This window comes from Ictidomys tridecemlineatus, chromosome 7, assembly GCF_052094955.1.
Source record: "Ictidomys tridecemlineatus isolate mIctTri1 chromosome 7, mIctTri1.hap1, whole genome shotgun sequence".
In the NCBI taxonomy this organism is placed as follows: Eukaryota; Metazoa; Chordata; class Mammalia; order Rodentia; family Sciuridae; genus Ictidomys; species Ictidomys tridecemlineatus.
This window is the reverse complement of record NC_135483.1, coordinates 75,435,720-75,462,282: the sequence shown is the minus strand read 5'-3', so window position 1 is coordinate 75,462,282 and position 26,563 is coordinate 75,435,720. Positions and strand designations below refer to the sequence as shown.

Genomic DNA, 26,563 nt, shown 5'->3' with positions numbered 1-26,563 from the left:
CTCAATAGTGTTTCATAAATCATTGTCTTTTTTCATGATGAGTTACCATGTGTTCTTTAACCTCATTCATTGGAGGACGAGGTAATTATTTATTCTTTTATCACACAAAGTATCTGCTATGAGTCTGGCACTGTTTTAGGCTCTAGAAATCCTTCAGAAGGCAGTATCTTCTGTTGTACATTCATTGTGGAAGGATAGATAAGAAAGGAACAGATATCATTAATGCAAAGACTGATAAATGATAAGAAGCAAATTATGCAAGGAAATGTCGGAGAAGGTCACTACAGATGGGGTTAGATTTTCCAATCAATCATAACATATGGAAAGTGATAGACACATACACTGCCCGCCCCTCAGAAATTAAAGCACACTTCTTCTCTTCAGGAGCTATCAAGAGCTAGCTGTAGTAATCATATCTTACTTTTCAAAGCAGGAGATGTAAAATAGAAACTGAAGTGGAAGGTTAGATAATTATAGATAGCTCAAAGCTTAACTGTTATCTTGCCTAAATCCCTTGGGTCCTGGTTGAGAATAACCCACTTAGTTCACCTAGCTCTAAATACTCTGGGGGAAAACATTGTTAACCTCCTGTTTTGCTGCTTAGATGATGTTATTTCTCTGGTGTGTGAATGTTACTTTACTAAGTAACCATGAAAATTTTATCCTGCTCATCTCTCAATCATTCATTTCCCCATGAGAAAATTTTCTCCATAGAAACAAATTTTTAAAATCTCTTTATTCATGACTCTCTCAACCTTTCTATGTTTAAATTAATCCAATGAGAAAATGAGTGTCATGTAGTAAAATAAACATCCCATTAACTGGAAATATTTTTAATCAATCTGAGTGGATTTAAATATAGAGAGAACAAATTTATGGTGCACATTAGTCATCTATGAGAAGGTTTAAATCTAATTTCATAGAACTGCACCTGAAATAATTGACTTTATTGAAATCATACTAATGATGAAGCCCATGGAGGGTATTTTCAGTCTCTTCCGAATACTTCTCACTTAAGTTTTTATTGTCATTGTTCAATAGTCTCTTCACCTTACTAAAAATAGTTCTCAATTCTTTAAGTAGTTATATGCAAAAACCACTTCATTTTTTTCCAAATGTAGTAAAGAGTTATAATTACTATGGTAAATGCAATGAACTGAAAATATAATATTTGTTTCATTCTTCATCACATAACATCCTGGCAGGATCTCTCTCTCTCTCTCTCTCTCTCTCTCTCTCTCTCTCTCACACACACACACACACACACACACACACACACACACACCACACACACACACACACACACACACACACACACACACTTTTTAATGATAATTATTTGTAAATTTCTGTCCACAGGCCAAATAAAATAAAAGTGAAAATCGAGAACGTAGCTTTATAATATTTGTGAATCCAAAGGTCTTTTCTGAGTCTGCTCTTCTGATGAACAAAGGAGTATGGATGTTACATAAATGTACACATCACAGGCTGAGAGACCAATGGTGCTGAAAAGCAGAAGTGATGGCTTCCAGAAAGAACAGACACCTGTCTTCATGACATCCATACCAACAGGGCAAAGTGGCAAAAGCCAATGTTTGTGTGGCCTATGAACTGATAAGAAACTCATGCTTGGGGGCTGGGGTTGTGGCTCAGCTGTAGAGCACTTGCCTCACACGTATGAAGCACTGAGTTTGATCCTCAGCACCACATAAAAATAAATAAACAAAATAAAGGTATTTGTTCAACAAAAAAAAAGAAGAAAAGTAAAAGAAAGAAAGAAAGAAAGAAAGAAAGAAAGAAAAAAGAAAGACAGAAACTCATGCTTTGTCTACTCTTTAGACGGATGGGATTTTCAACTCCTTTGTTGTAGATTTCCAAGTGTTTTCTTATTGTTATGTTTAAATAAAATTAATTTAATGTGTCAGGGCATTGTGTTACATTCTAAACAGAGTACCCAGTTTTCTCCATCCCTCCCATACATCTCTCTAGTCCAAGAGAGTTAGATTTCTTTCTATTTATAAAACAGTAATACCATATGATCTAACTTAAATAAATAAATCTCTAAACACTTAAAAAGGCAAAGATTGTCTTGGGGTCCTGGTTATTAGTTTAGAAAATACATATTCATATACATCTTCATGTATAGTAATCATGTTTCAATAGGATAACCTCTGCCATAAATACCTTTCATTAAAAAAGCACAAATTTTTCAAATTTCAGTTTTAATAAAATTTATATTCCAAATTCATGTAAATAAAGAACAAATTCTTTATAAATGCACTTAAATATTATTAAATAAGAATTATTAAACTATACATGTTGACAAACATATTAAAAATCATACACAAAAAGCATCACTGCTTACTGGCACTCTTGGACATGATTCACATAATGTTCATATGGAATGTCAATCATATGAGAAAATAATATTCTTAGCAAAAATAAAATAGAAGAGCATAAGTTTTAACATTCGATTTGCAAAATGTGATTTAAACTCTGCTTTTAAAAAACTATAAATTACTATTCCACAAAGATAAAGTAAGAAAGATTCCATTCTATAGTAGCACACAGGTGATCTGCTATTTCTGAGGGTCCCTTATTTTACTCAGGTTAATATCCACAAAGTAGAAATTTCATCTCTTTTTACATTTAGTATGATTCCAGGCACTTTTTCTTCAAACTGGATTTGTATCTTTAAGAACTGCCTGTGAGAGAAAAAGAAAAATATTAATTACCTGCTTTTAACACACATAAAATTTATACTTTTAATAGTTACATGTTATTTTGCTTAATAATATGTGGACTCTTAGGATTAGAATTTATAGTCTAATCCTAAGAATACAGACAAGTGTGTTTGTGGAGGAGGAGAGTGTCTATTAGAGACACAAAATGATTTCCCTATTAAAGTTTTATGATATGTAGTATATCCCCCAAAATGAACTTGATATCACCTAACTCATAAAAATTCCTAAAATTGATTTATCTGAAATACTGTGATTATAATATCTTGTGAAATAAATAATTAAAAATAATATCACAGATAATTGCAGAAGGAATAATTAAATCTCTAAACACTACAATGAATCATAAATATCAACTGCCTTCTCTGACTTTAGTCCCACAAAAATGTAGATTTCTGTGGAATATTTTATTTTTTATTTCCTTTTTTTTTGGTGGTGCTGGGAATTGAACCCAGAGCCTCAGGTATGCTAAGCATGTGCTCTACCACTGAGCTACTTCTCTAGCTTCATATTTTAAATTATGACACCAGTACTTGTTTCAGGGAAATTTTCCATTTATTATATTGACTTAAGGACTTAAAGTTTACTCATTTATATAAAATATATTAAAAACCAAGAAAGAGATAAATATGCCTCGATATAGGTCAACAGCCAAATGAATTTTCTTGATTTATCTCTGTTTTGTATTATCCAAAAGCTTTGAGACATGTTGAGAGTAATCAATGGAAGCACATTTCCACTGCATGTTGAAATGATCTAGTTCATTTTCTTAACTGTAAGCATTCAGAATTAATAGTGCTAATTAGTATTAATTTATAACAATAGTCTTTAAAATAAGAATAACAACAGCAACAAGTCATCCGAGTTGCCACACATACTAGTAATTTGGGCACTTAAAATTATAGCACTTAAACATTATGTTTGGAATAACTATTAATTTTTGTAATTTAAGTTTCCATAAGAATTCATTAGAGCAACTTTTATAACATGTGATATCATTGTTCAGAAAGTGAGGTCAGAATTGTTTCAGTAATTGTCACAACAAATCTGTGAGATGTGTTAAGTAAATCCCTGTGAAATTATTTGGGATATAGCGAGCTACACTGGCCAGTGTGAGATATTCACGGAAACTTCTAGAATACATGTACTTCATGGTTTCCATTCACCATCTTAACAGCCTGAGGAACCTGGTTCTTAAAGGGACTTGTCCATGGTACTGAAATGTTGACCAGAATATGTTGACTTCATACTACACTTGAAAAGAACTAGTGAGAAAAAAATATTTGCAAAGAAATAAATGTCTTTTAGTATTTTGTATAGATTTTGGTTTTGTAAGTAAATGTGATAATTTACATGAATCTTTTTATGATTGAATTATTCCCTAGGGTTCCTATTGGTAATTGAACTAGAATGAATATTCTGACTTACCATTTCATTCTTGTCAAATAGTAATCTAAAGCAGATAATCATTAACTGTTTATTATATTCTTAATCCTTTGCTTTCTCTTCCAATTTTCCAATATCTTCTTACTCACTCTATGTAAGCCAACATTTTAACATCTATTTTCATTTTTATTATATCTTTTGACTAGTTAAGAAAAATAGACCTGTAAGTATTTCTGTTCATCTAATGTCTATCTGTATAATGTTTTCACACAACAATAAAATAACACCAAAACCTGTTGAGTATTTTTTTTAATTAGGGCTGGTAAGGTCTCCAATATGTTATTCATCTTATTTAATGTAATCTCTATAGTGGACATTTTAAAATTAATTTTTTTTTATCAAATAGCATATTTTGATCAAGTTAAAGCACAGTGAAAAATCCAGATTAAGCTCAGTAGGTATGGATATGATCAATTTCCTGGATTCTTATATTGTTCAAATTGTTCAAATTTTGGTTAGACTTTATAGGATTGGTGATGTAACTCAGTAGAAATAGAGTGCATGCTTAATTAGCATGTGGAAGACCCAGAACCATCAATTTAAAAAAAAAACTTTAAAAAAGACTACTAAACAGCATAAGAAAAATAAATAAGTACATACTCCCAGGGTAGATTTTCTAGGTCTGCGAGCAGAGTGGACTCACTGCCAATCTTGTTAGCAACCTGGCACATCTTTTGTAATCTAGGAGAAGGAGTAGAAGGTAGATTAGGTGTATAGTTACTATAAATATAAGGAAAATCATGTTAATTATTGTCATTAAATCACATAACAATATCTATAACTTAAAAAGCACTTAATGTATGAAGTGCGTGCGTAACATGGATTTTTTCCCCATTAATTGCTCCAGTAACATAATAGAAAAGTATGATTGTTGTCTTCACTTTAGAGATGAGAAAAGAGCCTCAAAGTATTACTTCTCCCATAGCTGGGAAACAGTTTGGTCCCAAAGCCTGAACTTTCTGCCCCACACTGCTTTATCATTTAGTGATTTTGCCTTGAAGCCAACGTGCTTTGTTTCTCTGAGCTATTAGATGCAAGTTGTTTTTGAAAAACTTACAACAAATCTGACACAACAACCTAAGTAAAATTAAATATTTCTCAAGAAAAGCAATGTAGTTAATAAGAAACAAATTTCTTAAAATTTGTTTTCTTTAAAGGAAAGTTTAGGCTTGGAAAGAAATTTAAAAACAGCCAACTCAGTTACCACACATAATCATACTTTGGATATTTTAAATGATAACACTTAAATATTATGTTTGGAATCATTAACTTCAGTAATTTAAGTATCCAAAAGAATTCATTAGAGCAAACTTTATAACACATGCTATCAACATTCAGAAAAATCCAGCACCCTTTGTACAAATGACATGATATTAAAAATATTTACTTTAAAATAACTTAGGAGGAAATTTTGACTTATGCTCCATAATCATCTTACTTTTTTTCATTTATGTGAGAGAGCACTTTATTTATGCCAAGGAATTTGAATAATGATAAAAGGCTTCAATCCTAACAAACACTTTGGTCTTTAAGGAAATCTGCTATTTTCAGATTTGGATATATTCCCAGCTAGAATGTGATTTTGTTCTTATAGTTTCAACAGCACACACAAACCTTAAGTACTGTCAGTGTTATAAATAGCATCTCTTGCAATGTTTAGTCTATTATGTCCCACCCCAAGACAGTTAAAGCTTAAAATGACATGCATTTATTGCTGGATAGGATTAAAAAAAAACTGTCCAAGTGACTTACAGGCTGGCACTGAGCAATCCCTGGTATTGTGATACAGTCTATGGAAATGTTTGCTACATTCAGCCGAAAATGTGACTGGCCCTAGAGGACAGGAAAAGAATGCTCATTATAAACACAGGCATGTTTCCCAAACAAATTGCTAGCACTTTACGGATGGAAATAATATAACTGGAGTTTACATCTTGCTTGTCCTTAAAAGAACTTGCTCCAGAGTCCTTCTCCACTTCCCTGCAACCAGACTCTGTGGGAGGTAATGAGTTCTGATCTATGAAAAACAATATAAATTCATTCTGCATTCTCAACCTCTCACATAATGGAACCTTTGCTTCCAATAGAACCCTCTAGAATGGCTGGAAGGTAAAAACACCAGAGAGAGGAAAGAAATCTGTAGGGAACAAAGTAAGTGGTTACAAAGAATATAAAATCAATATCCTTGGTTTCTACTTTTCGTTCTCCAATTTTTTTATTTAATAGAAAATTATATTTATATGCAGAGACATTTATTCCATTTTAAAAAAATTAAAGTGATGTGTGTGTTTAATCTTAGTGTCCAGGATTACCATAAATTGGGCAAGACCTTGAGACTTCTCTCCATCTGTTCACATAAATTTCTGATAGACTTCACCAAAACTTTCATCCTTCCAACTGGAATCTGCTTTTTATGGAGACTCCACAGTCAGGACAGTCACACTGAATACCTGACACTCACTCATGCAGTAGGCGAATCTTCACTTGATCTTCATGACACTCATATTAAACTTAGTTAACAAATATGGCCCTCAGATTTGATCAAGTGGGAAAACTACAAGGAAAAACTACATTTCTCCCCACATGATAAGTCGGAGATATAAAACAATAAAAGGTAGCTGAGATGATTAGGAACGGAAAGGCAATAGCGGTAACAAGGGTAGACTGTTGGTAATAAGTTTAGTGATTTTTTCAAAACTTGGGGCATGGGATGATTTGAAAATAATTCACAAAGTTGATATGAAGAAGAATGAAAGTGTCAAGAGAGAGCATTTTGTCTGTGCTTAAGATGTGGCTTATTACTGAGCACATCTGTTATCTCAGTGACTGAGGCAGGACCATCACAAATTTGAGACCAGTCTCACAAATTAGCAAGACTCTATGTCAAAATTAAAAAAAAAAAGTTTAAAGGGCTGGGGATGTATCTCAGTGACAGTGTCCTTAGGTTCACCTAGTACCACAAATTAATGAATTAGTTAAATTAAAAATAAAATTAAAAAGATGTGGCATACGAGGGCTGGGGTTGTGGCTCAGTAGTAGAGCGTTTGCTACACACGTGAGGCACTGAGTTCGATCCTCAGCACCACATAAGAATAAATAAATAAAATAAAGATATTGTGTTCATCTACAACTAAAAAATATTTTTTAAAAAAGATGTGGCATATGAAAGTCTGTCTCTCCCCTGTTCCAAAAACTTCTATTGTGCCCCATTGGCTGTCCTCTGTCCTCAACATGTGTTGGGCACCTTGGGTCTGGATATTTGTGGTTTGGAACACTGAGCACAACCAAGCCCCATCACCATGGTAACCTGTCCACCCTCCTGTACACAGTGTCTTCCTTTTCCTTCTGCTTTTTGCTGTTTACCTTTCAGCCCTTTGGTTGCCACTCGTTGGACTATTACGGCCCTCAGATAAATTTGCCCAGTAACAGAATATGCATAAAGGCTTGCTTATGCAATAATAAAGTGATTCGAGTTCTCTGAAACTGGTCTCCAGAGGTCTCTTTCTGACTCCGTCACCACATTCAGCTATTTGGTGGGATTCCACTGGACCGAATGAATGGATTGTTCACAGTGATTCCAACCTACCTTTCCAATCATATATTTGCCCTTTGGCCCAATGCATCCATACCTAAATTCACCCATAGCCCATTGACACCATCTGCCTGTCCTTTCCCAAACACACTACAAAATTTTATGTCTTGCTCAATGAATTCCTACTGACAAGAATGTATGTCTCACCTTAGGAAAACTTTATTCATCTTTTAAAGTCCCACTTCAATATGTCCACCAAAAGCCTTCCTTGGTGGTTCTTTGCCAAATTATTCACTTGTTGTGTGTCCCTAAAACATTGTTTATACTTCTACTACTTATCAAAATCTGGTTACATTATAGTTCATACAAGTTAAAAGCATTTATCCATGTCACCAGCTGGACTATGAGCCTTTTCTAGACATTTATCTTCATATCCCCAGTACTTAACATAATACGTTGCATACAATCTTCTTAAATTTCTATTTAGTTTGCAGTACTAGAGATTGAACCCAGGGGTGGTCTACCACTGAGCTACATCCCCAAGCCCTTTGATTTTTTTGAGACAGGGTCTCACTAAATTGCAAAGGCCCACCTCAAACTTGCAATCTTCCTGCCTCAGTCTCCTGAGGAACTGCATATAATCATCTTATTTAACTAAATCACTGAGAAGTTGTATGCTTACCTGTGAAATGCTTTATGAATTTGTCTTTTAAGTTCAAATCTCTTGGGAATATTTCTGAAAAGAAAAAAAAAGAAGACTTTAGAATTTCTGAAATGATTTCCACTCTTTAAAAAATATCCTTAATATGCTATCATTAAAAGGCACTAACCATATGAATCCATGGCAGTTATGTAACTGATCTCAATTCCACCTCTCCTGTTCTGACCATTCCCTGGCTCCAAAACTCAGTGGAGCTCACTGCCCCACCTCTCTACCAGAGCACATACAGACCTCTCTGAAGTGCACAGTCACAGATCAACATCTGACTTTCTGGCTGCCCTAGACCTGTTTCCCACCATGTTCTCCAGGCTCAGTAAATGACATCATACTTTACCCCTGGCTCAGACCAAAAACCAAGAAGTTATACTTGATTTCTTTCTTCTCCCAGCACACCATCCAGCCTGTGAATTCATTTGATAGATTTCATATCTAAAAATTTATCGGAGACCCATGCACTCCTACCTCTTTCACTAACACAGGCTAGTCCAAGTCTTCATAGTTTTGTGACTGTACTTTGGCAGCCGACTCCTAACCAGTCCTCTCCTTCCTATAATCCTTTTTCCCCTGCAGCAGCCAGAGCAAACAAATTGAAATACACTTCAGGTCAGGAGACTCTCCCACTTAAAAGGCTTTGAGTTTAAAATAAAATAATATTTAATAATCAAACTACATCTCAGTCTTCAACTGTACTCACTAAAAATATGCCATCCAGAAAATGCAATTTATAAAAACCCTTCAGGAGCATATGGAAGTCATTTAGAAGGAGAGAACATTTAAACTTGAACCTCAAGGTTGGTTGGCAGTTAAATATTTAAACTTAGAATGTTTTTGTTACAGATCCACTCCTGTGTGGTGTCAAACATACTATGAATATGAAAGGGAAGTGAACATTTGTCACCTCCCCACCTCCCCATAGGTGAGTCTAAGCTACCCCATTGAGGAGGTCAACTTCACTGAAAGCCAGGAGAAGGGAGCCTTAGAAATGAAGATGCAGGAGTTCTAACCATCCTTTACATGCTGGGAGCTCAGCGGGGATGTGGGAGCCTTGGCCAAGGAAGTAGCTCCCAGGCTCCCTTCAGCCCTGGTGAGCTCAGGGCAGGATTGCCAACCTCAGGCAGTAGCTGCAGAGATCAAAGCTCCCCTCTCAGATGAGCACAAACACCTGCACTTGACAAACAAAACTCATACAGAATAATAAAGCAGCAGAGAAAATCAAAGTATTTCTTTATCTAAATCTTTTGGTGTCGTTTTTAATATTCTTCCAGCCAGAACAAAAATCTATACACCAAACACAGCAGGTCAACCTCTGTGACATCAGTACACTATGTGCTATTTGGCCAGGTGGCTACATTTGTGCTTTCTGAACGATAAGTCAGCTGAGTACAAAAAGTGCTGTGGCTAAGGTGTGTTCATAGACTTTAAATATAATTCAATTTCCAAAAACATTTTAGAATATCATTTTAATCTGTAGACACTGAGATAATGATGACATCCAGGTTTGTAAAAAAAATTACATATTTTCTGTGAATTTCCTCTCTTCTCCACCCTCATAACACATTTTGTAACTTCTATCCAAGCAGCTGTCACGTTCTGATTAGCATGAGAGTGCAGGCTGCCTGTCCATCTCCACTACAGAATTATGGGCTTCCTGAGGAGAAAGCCACTGTTTTGCTCACCTTTTATCACCTGAAGCCTGCTTTGCTAACAAGAGACCAGGAACTCAAGGCTGAGGGGGCTGTTACCTTTCAAATGGAAACAATCTAAGCTGCACTTGTGCTCAGAATAAGCTACCAAGAAAACCACCATTTTAATATGCTTGACTTTTAATTTCAAACTACAAACGTCATACAGGAAGGTAAGGATATATAGCAGATTGCTTTAACTTAAACTGAGACATGGAATTGGACACCTGAAGCAATGAGCAAGAGATAATTCATTAAAAAGAGATGGGAAAAATGGAAGCACTGCTATGTGCTCAGGTATTTGAGAAATGTCAACGGGGGCTAAAGAGAGAGAAGGGGAGGGAAAGAGACACAAGATGAGGTTGTAGGTGGACATGAACCTCACAGTCCTTTACACACTTTGTACTTAACTCTGTGGCTGATGAGAAGACAAAAGGCTTTAGGCAAGAGAATGACATGGTCAAGCTTCATTTAAAAAAATTATTACAAGGGAGGAAGGAAATGGAGAATTAGGTCAAAGGATGCAAAGTTGCAGATATGTAGGATGAAGAAGTCCAAATATCTAATGTACAATGTGAGGACTACCGTTATTAACATTGTATGGGATGCAGAATAACTTCTCAGAGGGTACATTTAGGTGTTACTACCAAAAAATAAACAAATAAAAAGTAAGGGTGACATGATGTATGATGTGTCAATATGTTAATTTGCTTGACAATTGTAACCATTACTCTGTTACAAGTTTATCAAAATGTCATGCTGTACACTTTAAATTTATGCAATAAAAATAACATTATACATGATTCAATTTTTTTAAATAAACAAATGTTAAGAATAAAATTTCAAAAGGTTGTGATGCCTGACATGGAGGAGCAAGAATAAATGCAGAGACAATTCAACAGTTTTCAATAATTTAATTTGTGTTGAATTGCACTCTTCTGTCCTTGGGTTGACAAATGACTCTCCATGAGCCAAATCCAGCATTACAGCTGTGCTTGTAAATAAAGATTTTTGGAACAAGCATGTCCATTTGATTACGTGGTATCAGTGGCTGCTTTCCACTACTGTGGTGCATGGAATCCCAGTGGTTTGGGAGGCTTAGGCAGGAGGATTGTGAGTTCAAAGCCAGTCTCACCAACTTGGCAAGGCCCTAAGCAACTTAGCAAGACCCTGACTCTAAATAAAATATTTTTTTAAAAAGTGCTGGGGATGCGGTTCAGTGGTTAAGCACCCCTGGGTCCAATCTCTGGTTAAGAAAAAAAAAAAAAAGGCAAAACAATTACAAAATAAATACTGAAAAATGTTTATTATTTGTTTGTACCTTCATATAACTTAAAATCTTTCCATTAAGATAGTTCACTCTGATATGATAAATAATAAATAAATGTTGACCCTCATTCCTTTATGAGGACACGTGTTTTAAACCAGTGTTACATGAGGTACTTTAATTGAAATGCTGCAAAGCTCCTAGAATTATCAATTCTTTTAAGTAAGGAGATGGGACTATTAATCTTTTTTAATATATAAAAACAGTTCCATTTAAAAAATAAGAACAACTATATTTAATATGTTATTACTGAGAGAATTACAGAGGAAAAATGTGCTTGGAGAAAAATTCAAATGTATTAAATACAAGATAGGAAATGCTATTAACTTTTAAACATATTCAAGCAATACTGTTTAAAAATACAAAATTAAGTGTATTTAAAAATGAAAAGGGCTGGGGTTGTGGCTCAGTGGTGCAGTGCTAGCCTAGCACATGTGAGGCCCTGGTTTGATCCTCAGCACCACATAAAAATAAATAAATTAAAGGTATTGTGTCCAACTACAACTAAAAAATAATATATATAAAAAATGGAAAGTCACCAAACAGATATCTTTCTCTTTTCTTATATAGTCACATAGAGGCTATACTGTTATATACTTGTAAATGTATAAATACGTACTTGTAAATATATGTTTTTATATCATGCCTCTTCCATTAAGGTTAAAATATTTAAATAAATGAGTGCATTATTTAACTCTCTTTTATGCAACATTTTATGAGGCTTATGTAGGTTGTAAATAACACACAAGGTAATCAAGCAAGTTCAAATGGATTCCTTCTTGTTTTCCAATTTGTTGTTATTTAAAGTATATTCCCCTGATCAGCAGCATCAGCATTTTTAGGGAGCTTGACAGAAATGCAGACTAGGTGCAGACCTAGAGCATCAGACCTTGTTTTCTTATTGTAACACAGTTTATTTGGTATAGTCACATTTGACTTAAAATTGTCTAAACTAGTTATCTCCCTCTCAGATTTAAAAATCATCATTCCATAGACTTATTTAAAAAAAATGAGTCTTACCATTTCAAAAACAGAGATAAAAAGCCTTTTACATTGGATAACTTTTTTTTAGGTGCAATCTGTTATTAAGAATGATAAGCAAAGGACAACAGGAAACTATCTAGCAAAAAACAGAACACAATGCTAATACTATTCTTGATTGATTAGGCAGCTAGAAGCCAATCAATACACTGAGCCACTGGAAAACCCCAGAGGGCTGTTAATCTAATAATAAATGCAAATAACCCTAGAAGCACAATGTCCAAGAATCAAAATGTTGTCATTACTGAGGCCAGCAATAAAGGACAGAGAGTAAGTTTGAAGGCAGAAGCGCAGACTCATTTAAGTAGAAATCAAGTTTGACAGTCCTGTAGCAGATGATCCAGCACATTGTGGTTATGTGAATTTAAAAAGTAAGGAACAGGGCTGGGGATGCAGCTCCGTGCTAGAGTGCTCACCAAGCTATGTATGAGGCCCTAGTTTGATCCCCAGCATTCCAAGCAGCAAGGGACGGAATAATGATGGAGATATATTTTGGAATCAGTTGCACAGAGGCAATAGTTGAAACTAGAGGGGTAGACATGATCACTCCACAGAACACTCCACAGGCAAGAATGGATCCCTGGGGCGGCTGAAGAAGAGGAGGTCAGGGGAGAAGAAGCAATCATCAGAGAAGCAGGGAACAAAGCAAGAATAACTGTGGAAATACAGAAATCATTTAAAGAAGGCAAGGAGGGAGACGGAGGGCATCCCAGAGGCCAAGGAAGTTTAAGATTGCCTGTAGCCTGCAGTGAATGGGCTGAAGATCAGGCAGCGCCACAGGCAGGAACAAATAATGAGGACTGGTACACAGGTAAGGTTCACAAAGGAGGTCAGAGTTAGTCCTATGAATTATACTAATCATGAATTTGTGTTCTATACTCTGATGCTTTGACATTTGGGGCATTGCTGACCCTGGAGGGCTGTCTCTTCTAATATGAGGGCCAGTTCCTAGAGAGGGCAAAAGACTCACCTGCAAACTTGCCTTTCCTAGGTCAACCAACCGACCCAGCTCCCACACCCCAACCTCCTCTACTGCGCTTTCAGACTCAGGGCCACTGTCCCCCTGCCCTAATCACAGTAGGGCCAGGAACCGGCCCTTAGCACCAGAGTCCACTGAAAACATTCCAACCAGCCAATCCTAAGCCTTCTCGTGTTGCCTACAGAAACCACGATAAAAACTCCTACCCACACTTTTCTCCACTCCCTTAGCCCCCTGACCTGCCCAGGTGCTCCCAGTGTGGCTCTACCTCATGAGTCCTGCCTCCTGTTTCTAGGGACTCAGGAAGTGAAATGTCTTCCTCCGTGACAACCATTTTCAGTCTGTGTGTCTTGTGATATCTGAATAAAACGAATCCCAGCTATATTTTAAAACATAGGTGATGGCAGATACTGGGAAGAATGGTCACCTAATCACACGTGTCTTTATATTCTCTGGTAACAATGCAAAAATGATTAAAAGAAAACCTATCTCTCCATATCACCTTCTATAAAAATGTTTCTAAATATGTTGCTTCCTAAATGAGGCAAGGGAACTCTTTGAGCAAGAGTTAGTTTGCCAATATTTCAAAATGCCTTATTGTGAGTGTTTTTGAAATGTGCACTTAAATTCCTACCTGTGCTGTGTTGGGATATGTATTAAAGATCTGAACTCCGGCTAGGATATAGGAAGGTGGGAGAACCTTTAATAGGCAGGGCTGAGTGGGGAGTCTTTTGGAAACTGGAGGTATGCCCTTGAAGGTGATAGAAAGATCTCAGCATCTTCCTTTTCCTCTTTTGCATCCTAGTGATGAAGTGAGTGATGTGCTACTTTGTCACAGGTCCCAAAGCAACAGGGCCAATCAATCTCAAACTGAAACCTCCAAAACTGTGAGCCAAAATAAACCTTTTTTTATTTTTATAAGCTGATCTTTCAGGTATTTGTTACAGTAATGGAAAGCTGACTAACAAAACCTGACTACTGTATGTTAAAATTTTTTGTCAGTTTTTAAAATTAGCTAATTATATTGAAAACATAATATGTAATCACAGGAAATATTTTTTTCCTAAGATTGAAATACATGGGGATTTAGAAAAAAAATGTATGAATAAAACCACAAACAGTAACAATAATAAAACTAAACTAAATTGAAATTGACAATCTATAAGATAAACAAGTTTAATACACATTGTTTACATAACCTAGCCTATGTATTAAGTTTCTTTCTTTCTTTTTTTTTTCTTCTGAAGGATCTTTCGTGTTTTTAAAAACCTAAGGACTCCTGCTTACTAGGCACATGCTTCTCCACTAAGCCACATCCCTAGTTCCTGGAGTATCTTTTATTTTTACTCTACTGATGAAGAATTTTCAAGAACTTGCTATTTTAACACTGCATTGATTAATGTATTAGTACCAACTAATTAGTGCAATAATTAATTTTTATACTTTAGACTTAAAATTCAAACTGTAAATCTTTCCCTGTATAAACAGAACTTTTGTTTTCTAATCTATGAAGGAATATAGAAAATAGTCACAGGAAAAAAATTAGACAAACAGATAAGACTCCAAACCCAACAAGTGCATTGTGTTTTTTCTTTCTTATCAGTAGGCATATCTTCTGGCAACAGAAAATCTCTTATAAACAAATATAGGCAAGCTCCAGAGTGGCCATGAGGGCATTCACGTTTTCAGATTCACCACTGCTCCGACACCAGTGCAGGGCTTCCTCAGAGCAGAGGCTTCCTCAGCCTGTGAACCTACAGACAGGGCCCCGGTGGAGTGGCCCTTCCCTAAGACACTGCAAATGCACCCTGTCCAGAGGCCACAGCCCGTTGGCCTCAGCAAGTCTAGAACCCAGGTTTGCTGTCTCTACAGACCTACATTCTGGAAAAAAATCAATAGTGTCAATAGTATTATAGTATTTGGTACATCAATGGAATTTTTACCAAATAATCAGCCAAAAATAATTGTCTTTGAAGACTGAAATTGTTTAATTGCATTTGTTTCCTTGTTTTCACACAGATAACTACAACTTCATAAAGATGATTTGTTTTCCTTAAGTTGGCCCATGTCGTTTGCCTTAGGTCCACCATGTGTGAAGCCGACATGCTGAGCAGTTAAAATGAACGGTAATCATGGATTCTCTAAAATTCAAGCAAAGCTGAATGCTTGTATATTAAGTTTTAAAAAATGTTCACAGAAGTACAAAATGTGAGCAAGAGTTGCATTCTTAAGGACAGCATTTAAATTTTAGATGAATAGGTTGCCACTTTGCTAAACTCATCTCTAGATATTTACTTTTCCATTGAATGGCAGGGTGCCTTGTCACCTAAAAGATGGTATGTCACTGTTCCTCAATGATTCCCTTGCCTCATCCCTCTGCCTCCTCCAGTTCATCTTTCCTTCTTTCCTTCAGCCCAATCCTTCTTGCCAGGGTCCCCCTAGGTAAGAGAGGGATGGCCTACCTGCAGAGATTGAAACAGTTGCCCCAGATGGAACCCTTCAAAACCCAGTTCTGTGAAATTCCAGTAAGGCTAAGTTAAAAAAAAAAAAAAAAGTTTGAATAATAGCGGTTTACATTAAGTTTCCTTTTCGGCAGGACTTCATAGGCCATGCTTCTGAAGCTGGTAAGCCAGGGAAACTTTTTTTCACAGATTAACTTTCAAAACACACTGAATCATGTAGCTACAGAGCAGTGGCTGCATGCTGGGATGAGGAGACAGCAGACAGTGAACTGCCAAACTAGAAGCTTGGCCAGGGTTGAGGGGGGCAGCCAACTTTGTACTGTGACTTGTGTAGGCCAAGGGCATTCAAAACAATTAATCCTCAGTCCTAGCTTAAAGGAACTCACATCAACACAGATAAAGTAATATCAAACTAATATGAGTTACAATATGAAGATGCTATAGGAGAAAAATACAACTTGATTTCAGGGAAAAAAATAAATCATTACTGAAAAAGATAATCAGAAAGACTATAACTTCAATGAATCACATTTTAATAAAATGTTGCTTTTATTAATGCATAATAGGCTATACATTTTAAATATGATATAAATATTATAGCTATCATTTCCTGACAGCTTGTACTGATAGATTCAGAACAAAAGTTATAATAATGAGAAATTATACCCCTATCTGATTCAAATGTATGTCAAGATCATTTTACTGTCATGTGTAATTAATTAAAAGAAAATAAATAAATAAATAAATAAAACAAAAAGTAAAATAAATAAATATATAAAGTCATAACAAATGCCTAAACTTCAGAACATGCTAAGTCTTAGTCCCCCTTATCCAAGGTTTTGGGGGGTTGGGAGGGGATGTGGTGGTGGTGGTGGTGTACGCGGCAGGATGTCCTGAGGATATCTAAAACTGCAGTTAGTACCAAACCCTATGTACAGTATTTTTTAACCTATTATACATATCTGTGATAAAGCTTAATTTACAAATTAGGCACAGTAAAGGATTAATAACAATAATAACAAAATATAACAATCATAACAACATAATGAGGATAAAAATAGTAATGGAAATATGGTCTCTCAAAATATCTTACTATACTATTGCTTTTTTACTTAAAGGAAGGACTTTATATCTTCTCCTAGACATATCTGAATTGTCAGCATCACTACTTTTGTGCTTTGGGTCACTATTTAAGTAATAAGAGGGTTATTTGAATGTAAGTACTGAAAAACCACAACAGACTATAGTTGATCTAATATCCCAAATGTTCGAGTGATTAATGGGAAGGTAGCATATACAGCATGAATACACTGGACAAAAGAATGATTGATAACCTGGGTAGACCAGAGCAAGTCAGCATGAGATCTCATAGCTATTTAGAATGGTAGGAAATTTAAAACTTGTGAATTGTTTATTTCTGGAATTTTCCATTTAATATTCTCAGACCTCAATTGACCACAAGTAACTAAAATCTTCAAAGAAAAGCAAAGTATACAGACAGGGCTGTACTTCTCACTATTCTGGTACTTTCTACAGTCATATACATGAAGGAAACATCGCCTGGATTTATTTGTCTACATTTCTACCCAGCAACAAAAAATCTTAGAAGTCTGCTCCAAAATGCTTTAGAATTTATTTCCAGCACTAAAACTGAGGCCATAGGGAGAAATTAACATAAAAAAGTTTTTTTAAAATCCTCGTGTTGTTTTGCCAATGCGTGAGTGGTAAAGTAGTTTCCTCTGACTCTGCCACTCCAGGGAGGGAGAAGCCACACTAGGTAATTCCGTCAACTTCCTGCACAGAATTTCATCATTTGGCAGCTATATAAATGGACTCCTACAGGCAGGCAACAATTACTACCAGAAAAACTGTGAATGGGTAAGAGCTCATTCATGTAAGTCATCTCTGGCTACTTCCTATGTTTGTGATCATAGAGACTCTAACTACCAGGCCCAACAGACCTCTGATCATAGCACCTGTCAAATATACTACGTGGTGAAAATCATATATAATCTTTCTGCCTTGACTTCCTCCCATGCAGACAGTTTTCAGTAAAACAAATAGCTTCAATAATTCGGCAAATAAAATATTTTAAATTTTTAAAGTGGAAGGTAATAGATATGTTTGTTTGAATGTAGTAATAATTTCCCTATATATAAGTCTACCAAAACATCAGAGTACATAACTTAAACATATACATTAAAATTTTTTTGAAGTACCCACCCTGGTGATATGCAAAGTAGCCAAAATAATTATTTTATTCATGTGAAGTAAATCATTACCAACATGACTGAGTGGATAGAATAGTAAAAGACTTGCAATAGAGGGAATTTGGGTTTGATGAGTAAAATTACATTATTATGCAACACCCAGCAGTATTCAAGTACATATGAGTTTTTTTGTTTCGTTTTGTTTTTTAGATTTTGCCAGAGCTGTGGTATATTTGCAAAGTGAATTTAGGGCTCAGATATTTTTTAAATAAATGCAGAGACATCACAAAAGAAGAGGGAAATATATATTTGTTCTTTGTACCTGCTTCCTGTCATACAGCTGCTAAAATCTTTGGAATCTCTGAAGCAACTGTGTCTTTTTTGCATGACAAAGAGTTGATTGAGGGATGGCAGCCCTTATGTAGCTTTAGGATGGGGACTGGTCACCAGAAACACCAAGGCAGGATTAGAGGATTGGGACTCAGCCCAGGGATGGAAGAGAGGCTGAAGGAAGAGTTGGTCAACAAGAACCGGTGATTTAGTCAATCATGCCTATGAAACCCAAAAGGAAGGGTTCTGAGAGCCCTGGATAGCTGTCCATGTGAGATTCATGGAGGACGGCTCACCCTGGAGAGGGAATAGCAATGCCACGCCCCTTCCCCACATTCCTCATCCCACACATCTCTTCATCTTGGTATATCTTTTATATAGAGAATATATATAGGATATCCTTTGTATATCCTAAATAAATTTTATCCAATAAATATAAGCAAAATGCTTCCCTGAGTTCTGTGAACTGCTCTAACAAATTAAACCAACCTGAGAAGGTGTTGTGGGGACCCCAGTTTGTAGCTGGTGGATTCCATCAAGGAAGAAAATCAAAATGGAGTAGCACTGGTTCCAGAGCACTTAAAATGGAGTTGGGAGGCCACAACTGATCTGAGAAATACCTGTAGCTGAACCTTTGAAACGGGCACTTCCTACTCATCCTCACATATGTCCCCAGAATTCCATCAGACCAAGCTGAACTCTGCCCAGGGCTAAACTGCAGTCTCCTGAAACATTGTCGAGCATCGATGACCTGAATAATGGACCCCTTCCCCCAAACAACTCACATCCAATCCCTTTCTTAGAAGACAGCTTATCTTGTGCCAGTACCAGTTATAATGCCTGACTCACAAGTGATGTAATTCCCAACCCCCTTCAATTTAAAGCTATAAAGAGTTGCCATTTTGGAAAACCTGGGAGCACATTTTCGATATTTCTTTAATCTGTTTTTTTTCCCAATATTTCAATCCTCATTAGCCCCAAATGAATATAATTTTCATTGTCCTCAACTAGGTTTTTATATGCATTCAATAGTCAAAAATGTCAGAGGCTCAGACTTGGTAGCTGTGTTTGAAGTGAGAATAGTTTTGAGGACTGAGGCCTCAACCTGTGGGGTCTGACCCTATATCTAGGTAGATAATGCTGAAATTGAACTGGATTAGTCAGGCACAATGCCTGCCTATAATTCCCGGTATTTGGGAGGCTGAGGCAGGAGAATCATAACTTGAAGGCCAACATGGGCAACTTAGTGAGACCCTGACTCAAAATTTAAAAAAAAATAATAATTTCAAGGTCACAGAAGCCTTCTGTGTTGATTGTAGAGGTGTGGGAACAGAAGAAAAACCGTTTGATCTTCCTCCAAGGGAAATAGACAGAACAGTGTTCCATATGAAAAGATGAGAGAAGTGCATTTTAGAACACAGCAGAATATCAGACGCAAAGCCAGAATGGCATCTGTAAGGAGCAAGTACTAAGACTGTCACTGGCACAAAGGCACCGGAGGCAGCCCTGTCAGAGTCAAAGGACAGTCACAAAGTGAGCATAGATATCCTGCCTTCAAACGGAATTAGAACTTTCTTGGAAAATGAAGAAACCACTGTAGATTTGTGACGGCAGAAGGACCAGCTCCATCCACACTACTTATTAAAATGTTTTTTGCAATTGTTCAAAATAACCTCACCAAATCAATTTTCACAATTTTTCCCTAAGCTCCATGTCAGTAAAGTTTTACATTAAAACAACCATACAAATCTGACTCCAGAAAGTCTACAGAAACAACGTCAATGTTTACTGACATCTCTTGAAACGAGGTTGCAAAAGGAGACGCAATAATACATTTAAACTTTGCAACAGTTCCCATTACGGTTCCCTCTCCCCACATCACATCTCAATCTCCTTGAAACCTCTTTTCTCTTGGCATTAGGGCCCATTTCTCAGCCTCTGATTTTCTGTGTTCTGATGGGTGAGATTTCCAATGCCCCCCTTTTTTGGGCAGTGCTGGGAATCAAGTACAGGGTCTCATGCATGCAAACCCTCCACCACTGAGACACATCCCCAACCCATCTAATACCCTTTTTCTTCTGGTAGTTTGAGGTAGAATTCCTACTCTATTCCCTCTGCTGTGGAGATGCTCAGAGAACAGGACAGGGAGAGGGAACAGGAACAAGAGGGTGGGAGTAAAGGGAATAAAAACCCACACTTCCTAATTCTTATCCCAATAAAAACATAATCGTGGGGCTATTAAATAAGTTAGGGAGACAATATTGAAGGTCCTTATAACACTCTCATGAGAGCTTGGAGTAAGATGGCAGAAAGGACAATGAAAAGGATGACCCAAACTCTAGAACTTGGCAGGATTTCTCAGCTGACCTAAACTCCAAGAGCAAGTTAAAAAATAAAAAAAAAATGGTGAACTTTACAATCCCAAGCCTATCAGTGATTGCCAATGCGTGTTGAGTGGCTGAATAAATGGCTGAATATGTGCATGAACAGTGAATGCATTGTGGGGAGGAAGGACAGCCAAGGATGGTGAATTGCATGTGCTCCTGGAACCCAAAGCTCACACCTCCCCCCCACCCCAACTACAACCTTGAGAGTAACTGCATGTTGTCCACATCTTGACTCCAGTTTTCATATTTACTGCTCCCTCAGCCTGGTTATGATCCTCTCACTTCCAACCTTACCTGTGAGTGTAAAGAAGTTGCCTGAGAAGGAAGAAAGCACTCTACACTGTGATATTGTGAAATATTCGTTTGGACTTCCTGGAATAGAAATCCTAAAGTCCTTGAAATCTCTGAAGTGATAATATGCATTTGCATGCTCCTGAGTTGATTGAGGGCTGGTAGTCCTCAGGTAGCTTCAGGATAGGGGCTAGTTGTCAGAAAGACCAAGGCAGGACAAGATGAGTGGGACTTTCATTCTCTCTCAACGCCCAGGGAGGGAGCAGAGGCTAAGGGTAAAGTTGATCACCAATGGCCAGTGATTTAATCAATCATGATGAGGTAGTGAACTCTCCATGAATTGGTAAACATGTTTCCTTGACAGCCACTTAGACAATTAATGGAACCTGAACAGGGAGTAGCAGCAACACTGACTGGTAGTAGCTGGTCAGTCAGAAGCACTGGTAAAATGACCTGGGGCTTCACACAGGCATCTGACGAGGACTTCAGTTTTAGGGACTGGGTCTTAGACCTGAGGGATCTGACACTGTCTCCAGATAGAAAGTGAATTGGATTAAAGGATACTCAGCTGGTATATCCTGCAGAATCAACTGCTTGCTTGGTGTGGGGGAAAACCAACACATCTGATGTCAGAAGTGATCTGTGTTGTGAGACTAGTAGGAGAAGAAACTGAGCCAGAGTTAGTTTTTTCTACTTTCATGCAGAGCAGAGATTTCAGAACCCAGAGCATGTACATGATGGTGCTTATTATGCTGCAGAATCCTGGGGACAGAATTCCAGACCCATCTGGCACAGGTGAGAGGTCCTTAACCTCTAGTACCTGGGAGATGTTTCCTCTTGAATAAGCTAAGACACCTAGCACCCTTTGAGCATTTCCTATGAGACCTTCCAGATGGGTCCTTGTCCTCTCTATATTCATGTGCTTGTTTGTCCCTGATCCATGTCCAAGTGTTCCTTTCATAGGAAACTTCAGATGTAATGTGCCACCCTTGTTCTCCCCATATGAATAAAGTGCCATAATCAAAGGTTGAGATCACTACAATCAGGTAGAGAAAGCAAGGGACTTTGGGTGACCCACAGGTCACTTTCTATCAGACTATATTGATTTTTAAAACTTTAGATTGTTGCCGGTCACAGTGGCACATGCCTGAAATCCCAGCAGCTTTGGAGGCTAAGGCAAGAGCTAGCCTCAGCAATTTAATGAGACACTATCTCAAAATAAAATATAAAAAGGGCTGGGGATGTGGCTCAGTGGTTAAGCGCCCCTGGGTTCAATCCCCGGTACAAAAAGAAACAAAAATAAATAAATAAAAATTAAAAAACAACTTTAAATTGTTACCACATTTTTTTTCTTTGGTCCTGGCGATTAACCCCAGGGCTACTTAACCACTAAGTCACATCCCCCCAGCCCCTTTTTATATTTTATTTAGAGACAGAGTCTCACTAAATTGATTAGGGCCTCGACAAGATGCTGAGACTGGCTTTGAACTTGCGATATTCCTGCCTCATCCTTCAGAGGCACTAGGATTACAGGCATGGGCCACCATGCACAGCATCAGATTGTTAGCACTTTTAACTTGGAATAAAATATTCTGTTTTCTTCTTCTTAATTCACTTCAGTAAGTTTTCACTGTCTTTAACCAAAAAGACTTAAATGAAACACAAGATCTGAATTAATGTATTTCCATAAATGCTCTGTGGTTGCGACTTTCTCCCACTCCTTTTACATTCCAAACTGACACGGCATAGTCTGAGATAAATACTTGGGTGAACAATGATTGTAAGTTGAAGTATATGATCATGTGTGGCAGCAACATGGTATGCTCCTGCTGTGGTCACTATGCCCACTCCACCCCTTCTTGAGGGCTTTCTACCTGCCAGTCAGACTGAAAGTCTCCACCCAGGTCCTCCACACACTCTTCTCAGATCCATCTCAGCCTCCCCATCATCTCCCTCTGATTCACTCTGGGAATCCTGCAGAACATTTTGCTCAAGCCTTCCCCTCCCTCCACACCCTGAGCTTACTGGAAACAGCAGACACCTAGCTGCTGGTTGCTCTGGGTAGCCTCAGCCCTCTACATAATGACTGCCATGTAAAGACAGGTGGCCATTTGTGGAATGAATAAGTATACATATGATGTCATAACTCTTATGAAAGAAAAGTAGAGCTGGATGTGGCGATGCACACCTGAAAGCCTAGCTACTCAGGAGGGTGAGATAGGAGGATCAGAAGTTCAAAGCCAGCCTGGGTGACATAGTGAGACTGTCTCAGAGTGAAAAATATATATATTATTATTATATTATTACTATTTTGGTGCCAGGGATTGAACATAGGGGCATTTAACCACTGAAACATGTCCCCGGCTCTTTTTAGTTCTTAATTTGAGAGGGTCTCACTAAGTTACTTAGGGCCTTGCTTTGTTGCTGAGGCTGGCCTTGAATTCCCAATCATCCTGCCTTAACCTCCTGAGCTACTTGGGACTACATCATGTGCTACCATGCCTGACCTCAATACGAAATTCTAAAAAGAGCTGGGAATGTAGCTCAGTGGTAGAGAACTTGCCTAGCGTGCATGAGGCTCTGTGTTCAATCCACAGTACCATGAAACCAAGCAGGGTACTAGAAATCCCTCTTGGCTTTCTTAAAAGTAGAGTATGAGGCAGAAGAATCCTTGCGAACTATGGCATGACCACCAGGTGGAAGATGCACCCTGGGCTTGGTCTTTCCGGGTGCAGGCCACCAAGTGGCTCCGGAGATGGAACCGCTGGCTTTCCATTTCTGCCAGCAACTCCACCTGGCTTGGTTTTTGCAGGATGTGAACTGAGTCACTTTAAATAGCTTCTCTCTTTTCCCCTCCCCACCTTGCTTCCTGCTACTCCGGTTCCCAACATCAGCCCAGCTGCCCCTGACCTATTCACTGGGCTTTTCTCTTTTCCTTTTCAGTCACACAGTCTTCTGAACCTTTGGGTGTCACATGACCCTATATAGTGGCAGTTTTTTTCCCTTGTCATTCCTCCCACCTTCTTAGGCATCTAAGTACAAAGTGTCCAGTGTTGATTTGGGAGCTGGCAGCATTTGCCACCCTTCTAAGCAGACTCAGGAAAGGTCCCATTAACACCAGCCACAGCAGCCCGTGGAAAGTGGAATTAATCACCCATTTACTATGGCCAGCTGGAAGGGGAAGGAGAGGGGCATTCCTGCATAATGGGTCTCTGAGGGCAGTCAGGTTAGTTAATTCTCAAAACCCCCAAAAGACCCCGAAAGGAGGCTCTGACAATTACATCACCCCTCCACTATCCTTGGCCCATGGGACTCAAACCCAGGTCTTTCATCTGCTCTATCAGGTTATTTCCAAAAAGGTTTCCACACCTGGAAAGGGGCATATAAAGACGATGTCTTTGCCGGACCAATTTTGTTATTTAAGTCTCAACCATGGTAAATCTCATAAGCCCATCCCATCTTTTTCCCCGACAGGGAATCTGCAGTCTGTTCTCTGTTGTGCTTGATTCAGGCTTCGAAGAGCAAATGTCTTACCCAGTTCCAAAGGGCTCCGGCAAAGGATGGGATGGGATGGGACTGCCACGACTTACCTGAGCTCCTGGAGGCGCTAGGAGCCGGGCGCGTCCCCGCTGCAGGGAGGAAGAGCAACGGTTTGGGCTCTGAGACGACAGGAGCTGCTCTGCGCCCCCGGGGCCTTCCCTGGGTCCCCGGCGGGGACAAAGCCAGAGCCAACAAGAGGAGCGCGGGCAGCGGAGAGCCTGGCTTAGCTGGCCGCATGTCCTTTGCGCCGGGAGAAGAAGTGCAAAAGGCACAGGAGGGATGCTGAGGCGGGTTCGGAGGGTCTGCAGCCCAGGGCAGGGCCAGTAGGACTGGGATAGCGGCCACCGAGGGGATCGGACTCCGCGCAGCCCGCGCGTAGTGGGCTGTGTCCCTGGGGCGTCGGGCTGGAGCGGAGTCCGGACTTCGACTTTAGCGCAGGCTGAAGTCTAAGCGCTTCGGGGGCTCGGGGCGGGGACCGGAGGCGGGGCGGCGCCTGGGGACCTCGGGGTGGTCCCCGAGGACGAAGGCGTGTCTCTGAGTGCGGGACCCTCGGAAGTCGGTACTGTCAACCCAGGTGACACAGCGTGCGGTTCAGTACGGTCTTCTGGGCTTTCGACGGACCGTCTCCCAGGGACCAGGCTGGACCTCTTGGTCACGGCTACCCTGGGAAGGGCATGGGGTTTGGGGAGAGCTGGCCATTTGGTCGCATCGGAAACCCTCGCCACACTCCAGGAAGCCCAATCTGCCTGGGGGCCTCTACCCCTGGCGGGATGAAGCTGAGAAACCAGATCTGAGACTCTGCAGGAAGGACCACAGAGGCTTAGTTCGCTTGGCCTCCCTGGGTTTCTTCCCCAGAGTCATCCGTTTAGCGCTTCTGCAGGTGAAATGGCCAAGATTGATCATGTAGCCCAACAATGCAGATGGCTGAGTTGTTTTTTTTTTTAACTTTTTATTTTTTTAGAGAATTTTTTTGATATTTATTTTTTAGTTTTCAGCGGACACGACATCTTTGTTTGTATGTGGTGCTGAGGATCGAACCCCAGTTGCACTCATGCCAGGCGAGCGTCTTTTCCAAAAGTTTTGCTGGTGCTGACAATTTTTTAAAAAATGAGATTAAGCCCATTCGTTCTGACCAAGTGAGCATTTCTGATAAAACTGTGCTATGAAAACGATGTGGTCTACTCACTTCATGCTACTTTACTGCTTTAGGTTAAATATATTGGGATATGTTGAAATTGCTTGTCAATCAATTAGTGATCATATTGGTTTTTTTATTTATTTTAATTAATTTATTTTATTTATTTCTTACATACATGACAATAGTGGAGTGCATTACATTCATAATTATCCATTCACAGCACGATTTTTTTTTGTAACTCTGTATATAGAGTATGTTCACATCAAATTATGCCATACAAAGTGGCAAATATGTGAACTATAGACAGAAGGAAATGTCCAAAGGTAGCCGAGGTTCCACCGTGCATCGCAACAACGTCAAATTTATTTATTCCTTTCTTCTTATTTATTTATATATTTATTTATGGTACTGGAAATTGAACCCTGCACAGTTTACCACTGAGTTAAACTCTGGGTTCGATCGATGGATCTATCTATCTATCTATAGATCTATGGATCTATCCATCTATCTATCTATGTTTACTTTTTATTTTGAGACAAAGTCGCTGAGGCTGGCCTGGATGGCACAATCCTCTTGCCCCAGCCTCCAGAGTTGCTGGGATTACAGTCATGCCACTGTGTCCTACTCAACCTTAAATTTCTCCAATGTCAAATTTCTCTACAAAGTGATCTTGTCTTTCATGAACTGAAAAATAAGCCTAACTCATTCGTATAGTTTGTCTGCTTAGCATTCTCAG

At 38.5% G+C, this 26,563-nt stretch overlaps 1 protein-coding gene across 1 annotated transcript; it reads right to left on the bottom strand.

Moving 5' to 3' along the window:
* Positions 1 to 4,803: 4,803 nt before the first annotated feature.
* Positions 4,804 to 24,926, bottom strand: Alkal1 (ALK and LTK ligand 1). Its single transcript, XM_005332312.3, has 4 exons — positions 24,740 to 24,926; positions 8,402 to 8,455; positions 5,940 to 6,020; positions 4,804 to 4,868 (listed from the first exon to the last, which is right to left on the bottom strand). Exons 1-4 carry the CDS (start codon positions 24,924 to 24,926, stop codon positions 4,804 to 4,806), a joined length of 387 nt encoding a protein of 128 aa, XP_005332369.2.
* Between the last annotated feature and the right edge of the window lie 1,637 nt (positions 24,927 to 26,563).

Coding starts and splice junctions, on each gene's coding strand:
- Alkal1 (XM_005332312.3), bottom strand. CDS start 24,926: ATGCGGCCAGCTAAGCCAGGCTCTCCGCTGCCCGCGCTCCTCTTGTTG. Junction 8,456..24,739: donor TAGCGCCTCCAGGAGCTCAG/GTAAGTCGTGGC, acceptor TTTTCTTTTCAG/AAATATTCCCAAGAGATTTG. Junction 4,869..5,939: donor GGATTGCTCAGTGCCAGCCT/GTAAGTCACTTG, acceptor TCCTTCTCCTAG/ATTACAAAAGATGTGCCAGG.